The sequence below is a fragment of the Ambystoma mexicanum genome, chromosome 14 (assembly GCF_040938575.1).
Source record: "Ambystoma mexicanum isolate Mex_15411 chromosome 14, UKY_AmexF1_1, whole genome shotgun sequence".
Lineage (NCBI taxonomy): Eukaryota > Metazoa > Chordata > Amphibia > Caudata > Ambystomatidae > Ambystoma > Ambystoma mexicanum.
In genome coordinates, this window is record NC_090940.1 from 28063273 (window position 1) to 28076448 (window position 13176).

General features: G+C 50.1%; 1 protein-coding gene across 1 annotated transcript in view; it reads right to left on the reverse strand.

The window, feature by feature from the left end:
• Positions 1-4368: 4368 nt before the first annotated feature.
• Positions 4369-13176, reverse strand: part of SRP54 (signal recognition particle 54) — a 607474-nt gene continuing 598666 nt past the window's right edge. Inside the window, exon 17 of the mRNA XM_069638449.1 lies at positions 4369-4700. Coding sequence (XP_069494550.1) covers positions 4500-4700 — 201 coding nt within the window. The 3' untranslated portion in view covers positions 4369-4499. The remainder of the gene's footprint in view (positions 4701-13176) is intronic.

Below are 13176 nucleotides of genomic sequence, written 5' to 3' on the forward strand. Positions count from 1 at the left end.
ACTCTTTTCTCTGAATTCTTGGAAATCTGAAGAATGATGTCCGAGTACAAGGTTTATTCACTGAATTACTGGTATTTGCTTATCAACGCAGCAGGAACCTGAGAGATGAACTGGTACACACAAGACCACCCTTGAAGGAATCCGCAACCCAACGTACGGGGACATACCCTTGTCTCCATTGTACCAACTGCAATTCAGTAATTAAAGGAGACTCTATTAACCATCCTAGAACAGGGAAAAAGATTCCGCTCAAGAACTATGGCACCTGTGATAGCACCAATATAATCTACGGCATTAAATGCCCGTGTGGAAAATTCTATGTGGGACAATCCACAAGAATGGCCAAAACGAGGTGGAACGAGCATCGTTCATGTATCCGGAATGCTAACACCAACTCAGCCGTAGCCCGTCACTGGATGGAGAACGGCCATAATTTGACCCAAATCAGATTTGTGATTTTGGAGGTACTTACTAAAAACAGTCCTCACGAAGACCTGAACCAGCGGTTGAATCGAAGAGAGACATTTTGGATTGATAAACTTGGGTGTTTGGTTCCCAATGGAATGAACGAGGAGATTAATTATCACTGTTTTCTATAATCTTGCATTTTCTTTGATTCTAAGGACATGTTTCTAGCTACTATATACTGTGAAATTCCGTGTAAGTGATCTATCTGAGGCCACCTCGCTACGTCTCCTGGACATGTGTCTGGGACCCAAGGTGACGTTGTTGACGCCACCATAGCAGTGGGGAGGCATATAATAACTCTATGAATAACACAGGTGCCAGGAGTGTTAATTTCTTTGGTGCCGTCACTGTACGACACTGCACATTGTATGTTGATTATAATTCCATAACCGATTGTAATTCCATAACCATATGTTACAATATTCATGTGTTAACTGTGTTCAACATCTTAAACAGCCTGGTCTTGTATTGGGCCCTCCATTATTTGTCACCACACTTTCATAACCTTTTGCCATCGTTTTTCTTTACTCTTCTTTACTGCTGACATACTTTAAACTGTAGTATTTCTTCTGTTTCCATGTTTTCTATCAATTTCATTTTCAGAATTTTTAGTCACCATTATTCCGTATTTACTTCTTGGTAGGCTGACAGTTTTTTACTCGGTACTCCGATCCGGAGACCTGTACAGAGTTTGTTATTCCAGGCCGCGTGTCCCTCGGGGCCGCGGTCACGTGGAATATTAAAGGAGCGTTGTCTTGGCAACGCGCCGATGCGTGCACCGCAGTTTCAAGCCAGCTAGCGAGAGGAATAGATCCACTCCTCGCTGGTCTCCCGGTAAGCTTTTCTAAAGATTTGTCTACACGGATCCTACCTGTTTGCTTCTACAGCTTATAGTACTTTCATTACATTTCAGCCTATACTGAAGGCTGCGCTACAGCGCTGAGATTTTCCTGGGCAGTTTTCTGCCGTTCTCATGGTTTTCGTACACCAAGCCACCACCTATGCAAGCATTCTACCATTTGCTCAGGTAAATGCTATCCGCACTTCTTGTTACCGCCAATTTTACATGTAACAGCCTTCTTACTGCCGTTTTCTTTTTCTGTTTCATATTATTTGCATCTATCAATTTTGACCTTTTCCACAACAACAATGATCGGTATGTCATTTACTTTACTTATATGAATGCATATTGTTGACACATTATCTTTTGGAATATTATGGAATGACACATGTACAATCACAGACTTGCCCTGATGAAGGATATGTAAATCCGAAATGCATTGGCAAATGTTCTAGTCTGATATAAGATGCTAGTGGCTTTTCCTTCTTCGCTAAGAAGATATTAGCAACGCCTCACATCACGAGACGGATTATTATTCTTTCACAAAACTACTTGTTGATAAAAATATTTTTTGAAGAATCAATGGATTTTCATGGCTATTATCATTTTTTCTAAATATGTGAACATTGGATTTTGGAATATATTAAACTTTTGAAAGTTTGCATAACCAATATACCCAGATTGGGTGTCCTGGAGAGCGGCTGTGTGACCTTGTATCCCACTTGGTCTTTTGCTTTGTTAGGAATGTAGGGAGGATCAGGGCCTCTATGGTCAGAGCCTGGGGAGGTTCTGCACCTAACCAAAGTCAAGAGACGTTGTGGGCCAATACAGACTATATAAGGTGGCCCTAGGAATCTACGGCAGAGTCAACTGAGGGCTTGAGGCTCTATGGATGAAACCCATGAAAGCTGCTCTAGGTGTGGGAGGCACTTGTCATCAAGAAACAGAAACCAGAAAGCCCCCATTTCTAAACATCTCGGAGCAGAGTACAAATATGGCTCTATGGACTGAACCCGGGAAGGGCTCCGCCAATACAGAGATCAGGGAGGCCAGGCCTCTAAAACAGAGCATCGGGAAACTCTGGGTCTCCACAAATACTTCAGTAGGATCAGAAAGTAGTGTGCTGTGAGACCCCAGGGAAGCTCCGAGCCCCCACAGATGGAACCCAAGGCAGCACTGAATAGCTCCAGACAAAGGACAGGGTGCCTGTAAGTTTCTAAGAAAGCAGCAAAGGGAGTCCATGGCCTCTATGGAAAATGAAGGGGTCTGTAGACCTCTATGGACTGATCCCAGCGATGGCCTAGACCACAAACAGCTTAAATGTCCTCTGCATCCAAGAACAGTGACCGAGGTGGCCACTAGCCTCTAGAATGAGCATAGGGAATGTCACTCAGTGTAGGGGCTACACTCATTGTCCATAGTCCACTTTCCTCTTTACTATTGAGATGTCGTTTACAGGAAAGGGATGGGACCGGTGCATGATGCACAGCAGTATTCATTCCAAGTTAAAGGAGGTGTAGGGCAGAAGTGCACACTCTGCCATGCCAACGCCGCTGAGCCCGATTTCTGCATGCTCGCTGCCCTAACCAGCAGCCTGTTTCTTTATTTCATGCCGACAGGCAGGAGTTTGGCACAGCAACTGTGCTCCTCTGACTTTGTTTTTTACTGGTGCCCTCAGGTTCTACTGCCCCATAGCTCTGGGTTTAGGCCTTATGCGGTTCATGTTCCCCTGCCTCACACCTGCATAACTTAGCGTTAGCGTGCCTTGTGACAGAGCACAACTGGTGACACGCTTTCTTTCAAATTCTTGCAAATTTGCTTGAGAAGGCGGGAGGATGCCTTTCATTGTCTCTCCTCTAGATCCTATCGAGAGCTTTGTACTAAGAGAAAAGAGGAGTGAAATCCCTTTTTGTTGGCAACTTTGGCTGTGCGACGCATTCTCTTTGCTGAGAGGCAAGTCTAGCTGGGGATTTTCTAAGCCTGGTGGTTAAACCGGGGGTTCCCAGATGAACCATACCAGAAGACTAACACCATTCGCATGGTGCAGGACAAGCTCGCCCATACCCGAGGGCACTACACATCCCGTAAGTATGGAGGGCAGGATGCAGGCGTGTTTTACAGGCCAAGCTCAGGAAGCCCTGGGCCTCCGTGCATCGGCTTTTACAGACCAGTTCTGAAAGGGCTGTGCCCCTAGAAGAGTTTAGGGGTGCACGGAACCTCTACAGACAAAGATGAGGAAGACCCTAGGGCGCAACAGGCAGAACTCAGCGAAGCCTGGAGCTACCACAGATAACGGGCCTCTACTAGCAGGGATCAGACAGAGCATAGAAGGCCTCTGCGGCGCAGTGTTATGCAGAAAGAGTCCATCATCCCAAACAAACTATTCTCTCGATACTGAAAGGCTGGGTTTCCACCTGCTGCAGATGCTCTGCTCTTTGAAGGGATGAAGCAGGAGACAGTAGTGTAACATTGACCAGTCAAGAGAAATAAATGGGAGAACCAAGGACACACTGGTTGGACTCTATATGCCATTGGTCAAGGTCCTGTAGGGAGCACTCGGCACCAAAGCAGGGATGCAGAGTGGTCACATTATGCCTTAATAATTATAAGGTCTTGGGGTGAGGGTGGGGGGCGCCACAATCAGCTTGAATCCCAGAAGCAGCATATAGTGCAGCAGAGATGACATCTGTAGGCCTAGAGCAGTCTGCAGCCAAATACACAGGCCTGCTACCGCAGAAGGTCTCTGCTGAAAACGCAGGTCTTCCAAGCAACGAAATGCACTAAGATGTGCAAGCAAAATTCAAAGATAAAATGAATTAGAGCCATGAATGATGCAACACATTCAGGCTACCATAGCCCATGCACACTGTGGACGCAGAAGCAAACAAATCAGTGGTAGAGGCTGAGGATGATGGACATTCTCACTGTTCCTGGACTCACTCTCCACTGACACCAGTTCACATTTCTACAAAGGACACCGGTCGGAACAGCCAATTCTTTACAGCAACCCCTTTCTCTTCACAGGCCCCTCCCCCTTTCCATCTCCACAAATGGAAAACATGTGCACTCTAAAATCCTTTAAATTATTCAGACTTCACCTTCATGTGTTCATAAATAAGATTCAATACATAATTAGGGGGTTTGTGAGGGGCTTCAGGTCCCCCCAACAAATACTACCCCTGTCTGGCTGCTATTTGGGACCATGCTGTGGATCCAGAGAGCTTCCCAGGGAAGAAGGATCCTCTCCCTCCATTTCAAAGTTGGCATTCACAAAGGAACCAGTGCCTTCGGGCTGCGCTGTCCGTGCCGGGTCTTGGTGGGACTGTCGCTGCTCTTGGAATCGCCTTTCTGCCTCTTCAGACATCTTGTCTTCCTCCTCCTCCTCTTCCTCCTAGTTGCATTAAAACAGCTTCATTTAGCTTAAATTCAGAGTTACAATTAGAGGTCCAACGCCAGTAATACCATGCAAAACCTACAAGTGTCACCTTTTCAAAGATCGGAGACCTTGGAAGAACATGGAATAGGAGACTGCGTGTAAAAAAACATGCATGAAAATAAAGGGAAGAAGGAGAAAGAACCAACATGGCACTCAACAGCTTATGGCAACGGCAGAACATTATGTCCTTCAGTAAGAGACGGGAAACAGCAGTGGGCAGAAAAAGAAGACAAAGGAAGAGGAGACTACAAGGACGAAGGAGGAAAGCATATTAGAGACAATCAGGGGGGAACAAATAAATTCCCAAACCAACACTTTTGTTCAGTATTAATCACACAAAGCAACATTAAGGAGTGTGCATGTATATATGTGAACAATAAAGATCAGGTGTAGCTGGGGCAGAACATAGCACCGTAGAGGGGAGCTATAGGAAGACAAATGGCAGAGGAAGTGGATGTTGGCCATGTTACGGATAAAAAAAAAGAGGTCTGCAGGATCTGGTAATGTGGACAGAGGCAAAGGCAATGCAATCACATGGTATACATTTGGGAATAAACAAACACGTGCTGGTGACAGCACTTACAACATGCTCATGTAAAAGACTGAAGAAAAGTCTTTAGAGTGCGACACCCTGATCCTGGCCACCTGACAGCTCAGAGGACCCTTAGGTGATGGTGGTAGCGCTACGGCGCGTAGCCTTCGTAGGTGTGTGCTAGTCCCCTCTGGAAATCCCCCATCATGGATGTCTCCTTCGAATCGGCTTCCCCCTGTGCTGCTGGTGCACTTTCTGCTGAAAGATGGCCACATTAAACAAGTATCCAGCTCTATAGAAAGGGCTTTAGTAGGCTGGGGACTTTGGAGTAGAGTAGGAAGGCTCTCCTGAAGGACTGGATAAAGACAGCAAGGCCAGACAACCACATAAGACTTGAAAACGTGCATGGCCGACACACCTGACCTTAAAAGAGGACTCCACTGAGAAGGCAGAGCAGAATATACAGAACAGGACGCAGCTGTGCAAACATGAGTGAGGCGGTCCTCCTCCTCCCCCCTCCTTCCCTCCTTCCCTCCCTCCCTCTCTCCCTCCCTGAACCATGCGTCAAGAAGCCAGTGTTAGGACAGAATTCAATTTTTGAAGTTCTGCTGTCTCATTTTATGGGACCCCAAAGCGTTTGCTTGGTCTGCTATTAAAATCCTTTTTTGATGAGCTGTCCCATGCTAGTCCATGCAACTCCCAGGAAAAGGGTTATGTAAGCCCCCCATTTTGGTCCCAGGGTGATTCTATCATCCTACACTGGATTTAGGAGTAGGCTCGGGGCAGCTGTAATTTAGTTTTGGCTCCATCAGGGGTGCTGTCATTTCTTGCAACATTAGTAGCCCAATGTAACTAACTATACAGTAGCCATGTGGATAATAATGCATTTTTTTTTTAAAACTTCTCTTTATTGTTTTTAATAATACAGAAAAAACAATAGGATACCCCCCCCTCCCTCCATCCCCTGCCAAGGAGCCCATAACTCCCCAACCCCCCCCCCCCCTCCTCCCGCCCCTTCCCTTCCCTTGCCTTAAAGCGATTAAACAAACAGGTCCAGGAGTCTCAGTCTGTGAGGGCGCTATTGCTCCCGGAACTCACCCTTCAAGAAGTTCAAAGTTTCTCCCCATTCCGCGGCAAATCCCCTCAAATTGTCAGCAGCCGTGAACGTAGCCCATTCCAATGATACAATCTCCCACAGTTTCCTCAACCTGTCCTGCTCTGTTGGGATCAATGAGCTTTTCCACCTTTGGGTAAGGAGAGACATAGCCGTCAGGATGAAAACTACCTTCGCCTTGCGCAGCCCACACCCTTTCCCCCCTCCCCGACTCCCTCCACCTTCCCGCCAGAACCTCCCGGGGGTCTTGACCCATGCCTATTCCGAATGCCTGATCCAGTGAGCAAGAGATACTCTTCCAAAAGGGGCTAATGCTGGGACAATCCCACCAGATATGGGCTTCTGTACCCTCCTCCCCGCAGCCCCTCCAACATGCCCCAGAAGCTGTTGGGAAAATTGCCCGGAGGCGCGCCGGAGTATAATTCCAACCCATTAGGTACTTGTACCAGGCCTCCTGTAACTGGCGCGCCTTAGCCACCTTCGGGATCAAATTCCAGAGCCTCTCTCATTCCCCCCGTTCCATCTCCCTGCCCAGGAGCCCCTCCCATCTAGACATGTACAGCCACTTTGTAGTGGGGCCAGCGCTTCCTAGAAGCTTATATATATTGGATATCAGCCCCCCGGATCCCTCGTTTGTCAACAGGAACCGTTCAAATTGAGTCAAACCCTGCGTTGCCGCCCTCCTGTTCTCCCCGGACAACACCCAGTGCCTGATCTGGTAATATCGAAGCCGCTCCCCTACGCCCAACCCGAACTCCCGCTTGCAGTCCTCAAACGATTTCACTTCCTGCCCCCGAAATAGGTCTCTGATGACCCTACACCCCCCACCTTCCCATTTCCGAAAGGCCCCCTTCTCCAACCCAGGCGCAAAGTCACCATTGTTAAAAATGGGGGTGAAAGGTGACGGGAAAGTACTGATCCCCAACTTCTCCACCGCCCTGTCCGAGATATCAACCAGTCCCTTGGTTATGACACTGAAGTACAAGTGAGCCGGCCTCAACCTGCGGGGAGCCAGAGTGCCTCTCCCAAGTGATGATGCGCTACCGCTATATACATCTTGACCCAATGTTTGTTGTATTCCTCAGAGAACCACACTCGGATCACCCGGAGCTGTGCCGCTTCGTAGTAGCGCCTAAAGTCCGGTAATGCTAAGCCCCCCGCCCCCTTGGAGGCTGTCATGAGTCTTTTTGGCAAGCTCGGCATCCTGCCCTCCCAAATGAATTCCTTCGCTGCCCTGTCCAGTTCCTTGAAAAAGGATGCGGGAACGGGCAACGGGACCACCTGAAAGAGGTAGAGTAAGCGCGGGAGAGTCACCATCTTTAATGCCGCCCCCCTTCCCAACCACAATATCTTTAGAGTACCCCACTTCGTAAGGTCCCTTTTAATGAAGGCGAGAGCAGGGATATAGTTTGCTCCGTACCATCCCGACAGCCGAGGAGTAACCCAGACCCCCAGATACCGAATCGCACCAGGGCTCCACTTGAACTGAGAAGAAGCCCTCAGGGCCCTTAACTCGTCACCCTGCAGTGACAAGTTCATTATTTCGGACTTATGCACGTTCACCCTCAGGCCAGAGACCTCCCCAAAGGTGGACAGCAAAGTTGTGCATGCCTCCAACGACACCGATGGGTTCATCAGGGTAAGGAGCATGTCGTCGGCAAAAGCCGCCACCTTATGCTGCGTCCCTCCAAAGGGGATTCCCTGGATATCCTTCGCTTCCTGAATTGCCACGAGCAGGGGCTCAAGATATAAGGCGAACAAAAGCGGGGATAGGGGGCACCCCTGTTTCGTGCCGCATCCGAGCCTAAAGGGCCGGGACATTGCGTCATTAATAAGCAGTCGCGCGGAGGGGGCTCTATAATTCGCACAGATCATATCGATAATCTTACGGCCCAGACCCTTTCGCTCCATCACCAGGAACAGAAAGGACCACTCCACCCGGTCGAACGCCTTCTCGGCATCCAAGGCTAAAAGAATCGCCGGAGTGGGGGTCTTCTGTACCTTTTCGACCAAATGGGCGACTCTCCTAATATTATCGGCTGTTTGTCGTCCCCGCACGAATCCAGACTGATCCTGTTGGATCAGCTCAGGTAGATGTGCCTCTAGATGCTTAGCCAAAATTCTGGTGTAAATCTTTGCGTCAGAGTTTATAAGAGCGATAGGCCTATAAGAGGTACATTCCTCTGGATCCTTGCCCACCTTATATACAAGAGTGATTTTAGCCTCCTCCATGGAAGGGGTGATACCGCCCACGGGGTCGAAAGAGTTAAAAAGTTGAGTTAGGTGTGGGACCAATAGGGCAGAATAAGACTTGTAAAAGGAGACCAGGAAGCCATCAGGACCCGGATATTTGTTGGCAGGGAGGATAGCAATGACAGCCCGCAACTCATCCTCTGTGATTGGCATTCCCAGGTCTTCCCCCACTTCCCCAGACAGACGTGGCAAAGGCAGGCCATCCAAGAACTTCTCCTGCAACTGAGTGATGGGGCCCTGGGATGTGTACAGGGCTTCATAGAACCCGGTTAGCCGGTCCCTGATTTCCTCCGAACCGGTGATCCTCTCCCCCCCTTAGGGCAGCTATCGCGTTTCGTTCCCTGATGCCCCTCAGTAGGCACGCCAGCAACGAGTCCGCCTTGTTGGCCTTAACGTATAGCTTCTGTCTGACCCTCAATAACGCACCCTCCGCTTTCTTAGTCCTAAGGAGTCTCAATTGCCCCTCAGCTAGCCTGTACGCTTTCCTTGAGGGGTCCCCTTTGAGCCTGACCCTCGCAGCCTCCACCTCGTCCTCCAACTGGGCCTCCAACAGCCATAGTTGTCTATTCCTCTCTGCCTTAAGGGCGATGAGGTCCCCCCTCAACGTGGCTTTGAATGCGTCCCATCTCGTGCTGAGACTCGTGTCCGTCTCATTGTTTCTGACGAAGAAGGCTTTGATGTTGTTACCTATCTCTTCCCTAATCACCTGATCTCTCAGGAGGTCCCCAGGAAAGTGCCAACTCCAAACCCCCGGCCTACGCCTGCCCAACCGCATATTCATTTGCACCGCCTTATGGTCGGCGATTCCCATGGGGCCGGTCTCTACCCCCTCCACCCCTCCCAGTAAACTAGCCGACACCCAAATATAATCAATTCGGGATTGAGTTCGATGTACATCCGAGAGATAAGTAAACCCCTCTTAATACCCGCCACACATCCCTCAAACCTGCCTCCTTGAATCGCTCTTTCAGCCTCGGGGAAGCTATCACCCCCTCAACCCCCCCACTCGCATGCTGCATCTGATCTAACCTCTTGTCCCAGCCCAGTTTGAGATCCCCCTTAAAATGACCTGCCCTCTTGCAAACTCTCCCAACGTAGTCAGTGTCTCCGTCAAAGTTATCTTGCCCCGCGTTTGGACCATACACCGAGGCGATCGTGTAGGTGGCGCCCATGCATTCATGCATTCCCCCCTCACCATGACGAACCTCCCGTTTTTATCCCTCGGAGTATCCTGGATTCTAAAGTCCATGCCACTCCTGAATGCCACCGCCACCCCCCCCCCGTCTTTGAAGAACCCGACGCAAATAGGACTTGCGAGTAGCCCCTCAGGCGCAGATGGCGTTGTTCTACGCACAACAAGTGAGTCTCCTGTAGCGCCAGGACATCCGGAGCATGCATTCGGGTGAAGTGTTCTAGTTTTGCCCCTTTTGAGAGGAGAATTTAATCCTCTCACATTAAGAGTCAGCCATTTGAAACCGAAATAAGGAGATACCCAGCCCCAGCGAGCCATCCTCTCAGCGACCTTCGCGACCCCCCGCTGTTCCGCCAGAACCCCCGACCTACCCAGTGGTGCAGATGAGTGTAAGGAACAGATGAGTGTGTGGAGCGGATAAATACATATAGCGGATGAGTGTGTGGAACGGATGGATGGACACGGATGGACACGCAGAGCAGACGAGTAGCATTGTCAAGCGGACGAGTAGCATGTTGTGCCGATGAGTGGGTGGACCAGATGAGGGTTGTGGACTGGACGAGTGTGTAGACTGGACGAGTGTGCGGAGCGGACAAGTGCATGTGGAGTGTGTGGAACGGATGAGTGTATGTGGAGCGAATTAGTGTATATGGAGCGGATGAATGTATTGTGGTGCTGATGAGTGTGTGGAGCGGATGAGTGTACGGAGCAGATGAAGGTGTGGAGCGGATGAACGCATGGAGCGGATGGATTTGTAGAGCGGATGAGTATGCTGAACGGAGCAGTATGCTGAATGGATGAGTCCGTAGAACTGATGAATAGTATGTTGAGCAGGTCAGTGTGTAGACTGGACGAGTGTGCGGAGCGGACGAATGTGTGAAGCGGACAAGTGTATGTGGAGTGTGTGGAACGGATGAGTGTATGTGGAGCGAATTAGTGTATATGGAGCGGATGAATGTATTGTGGTGCTGACGAGTGTGTAGAGCGGATGAGTGTACGGAGCAGATGAAGATGTGGAGCGGATGAACGCATGGAGCGGATGGATTTGTAGAGAGGACGAGTATGCTGAACGGAGCAGTATGCTGAATGGATGAGTCCGTAGAGCTGATGAATAGTATGTTTAGCGGATAAGTGTGTAGACCGGATCAGTGTGTAGACCAGATGAGTGTGTAGATCAAATGAGCTTACTGAACGGATGGGTATACAGAGCTGATGAGTATACAGAGCCGATGAGTGCGAAGGCAGACAGAAGTACGTGCGCGGGGTAGACTGGAGTGCATGCGCAAGAAGGACTGGAGTGCATACGTATGGAACACATGAGAGTATGCGTGAGGCACACTGGAGAATGAAGAATAGACTAGAACACGCAAGGTGAACCAGAGTGCGTGAATATGTGCAGACATGAGTGTGTAGGACAATCTTGAACGCCTGAAATGAACAAAAATGCATAGAACGGACCTGTCCGCACCGAATTGCGTGACCTACATAATATGCTTTGGAATGCAGGGAATACATCATACCACACCCCACGCTTACTCTCTCCCTTACACCACCACTCAACTAGAACACAGAGATACTATGACACCATTCGGTATAACTGTTCTCATATCAACATCTCCCGCTCACTCCCCATCACACTAAGTAAACATTGCTGGTTTCGCACCCCCCAGTCAGGCGTTCTCCTCAGGCCTAACGCAGCCACACGCGATCTGGATAAAGCCGGCCAGAGCGAACACATACTCCTGATCTCTCAACCACCACACCTACCGCTAAGAAGCAGCTACCACTTGAATTCCGCACCAGCTGCACACATACCTGGTGCACACACGCACTTTTTAGACACTCTCTACTCTCTCTGCTGACCCGAACTTCGGTTCCCAAGGGCGTTCAATCTACCAGCGCCTTCAGACCATACCAATGGTATATAAGGCGCTATATAAATGCAAAATAACATAAAAGATATACATATGGGCCCCTACCCCCACCCGGAATCCCCAACTTCGGGCTTAGACTGAAACTCCCCCCAACAGTTCCCTCCCACCCCCTCGTCCCCCCAGCTTGTCCCATTGCAGCTTGATCCAACATGTTTAGCTCCGTCCCCCTGGCTCCATACGCAGCCCTATAGACCACCACCCCTTGAAGAAAATAGAATGTCGGTGGCTCAACTAGGGTCACCCCCTCTCCCCCCCGAATTTTGTCCCACTTCCCCCGGGGAGCCCCGCAGCGCATTCCTTCTCCTGCCCCGCTCTCCCACAGAGGCCCACTCCCAAGGTCTGCTCCCCTCCCTCAGTTCCCCACGGGGTCCCGAGGCCCCCGCGCGTCCCCCTGCCTCCATCTCCGCTTCCAAGCCAACAATACTGGCAGCTTCCTGGACCGAGGTCGCCCTTTTCTGAACCCCTTCCCATTCGAAAACCAGGCCAAATGGAAAGGACCACCTGTATTTTATCCCCTTCTTAGACAGCTCCTTTAGAACAGGACCCATAGCCCTTCTTTTCACAAGGGTACTCACGGCCAGATCTTGGAACAACAAAATCTCCCCCGCCCTTTATAAAGAATGGGCTTGCTTTGCCTGGCCGCCCGCAACACTGCTTCCTTCTGTCCGTAACTGGCAAAAGCAACCACTACTTCCCGGGGTCTGGCGTTGGGACCCATCTGAGCTCGACCAACTATGTGGGCCCTGTCCAATATTATTGAGCTCGAGTCCCCCTCCCCCAAAAGATCCGCAAAGATGTGCTGGCATTCCTCCTTCAAAAGCTTGTCCGTTACCGACTCAGGGAGCTCCTTTATCCGAATGTTACTCCTCCGAGACCCGTTTTCCAAGTCCTCTAGCATCGCCTCCATGTTCCTAGTCGCAATATCCAGGCGGTCTATGGCCTCGCTATTGGCCGTAGTGCCCTTCACTGTGTCCTGGAGGCCCCTTTCTAACAAATCAGTTCTTTCCCCCCAAGTTGTGCTACTTCATGCCGAATTTCACCCAGCGCTGTATTAAGGTCAGATCGCATGAGCTGAAACTGATCCTGGAAGGTTTGCGCTAGGGACTCCCTCAGGGCCTGCAATTCCCCCCTGAGGTCCTGTCTAGTCATCCGCACTCCGTCCTCCTCCATCGCCGCTCTCCTATTCTCCTTGGGTTGGCCTCCACTTAATTTATTAGAGTCCTTGCTCCCCATCGTGGGCCAAAGTAGTGACAGCGAACCCTGGAGCGTCTTGGAAGAGGACCCGGGCTTACCCGATTTCCGCTTGGGTCTGGAAGACATCCGTGAGGGGCCTAGGAGCGGCCCCTAATGTGTCCAGGAAGGTAGTCCAATGCACCAGTCGCAGCCAGGGAATGCCTGAGGGCCTG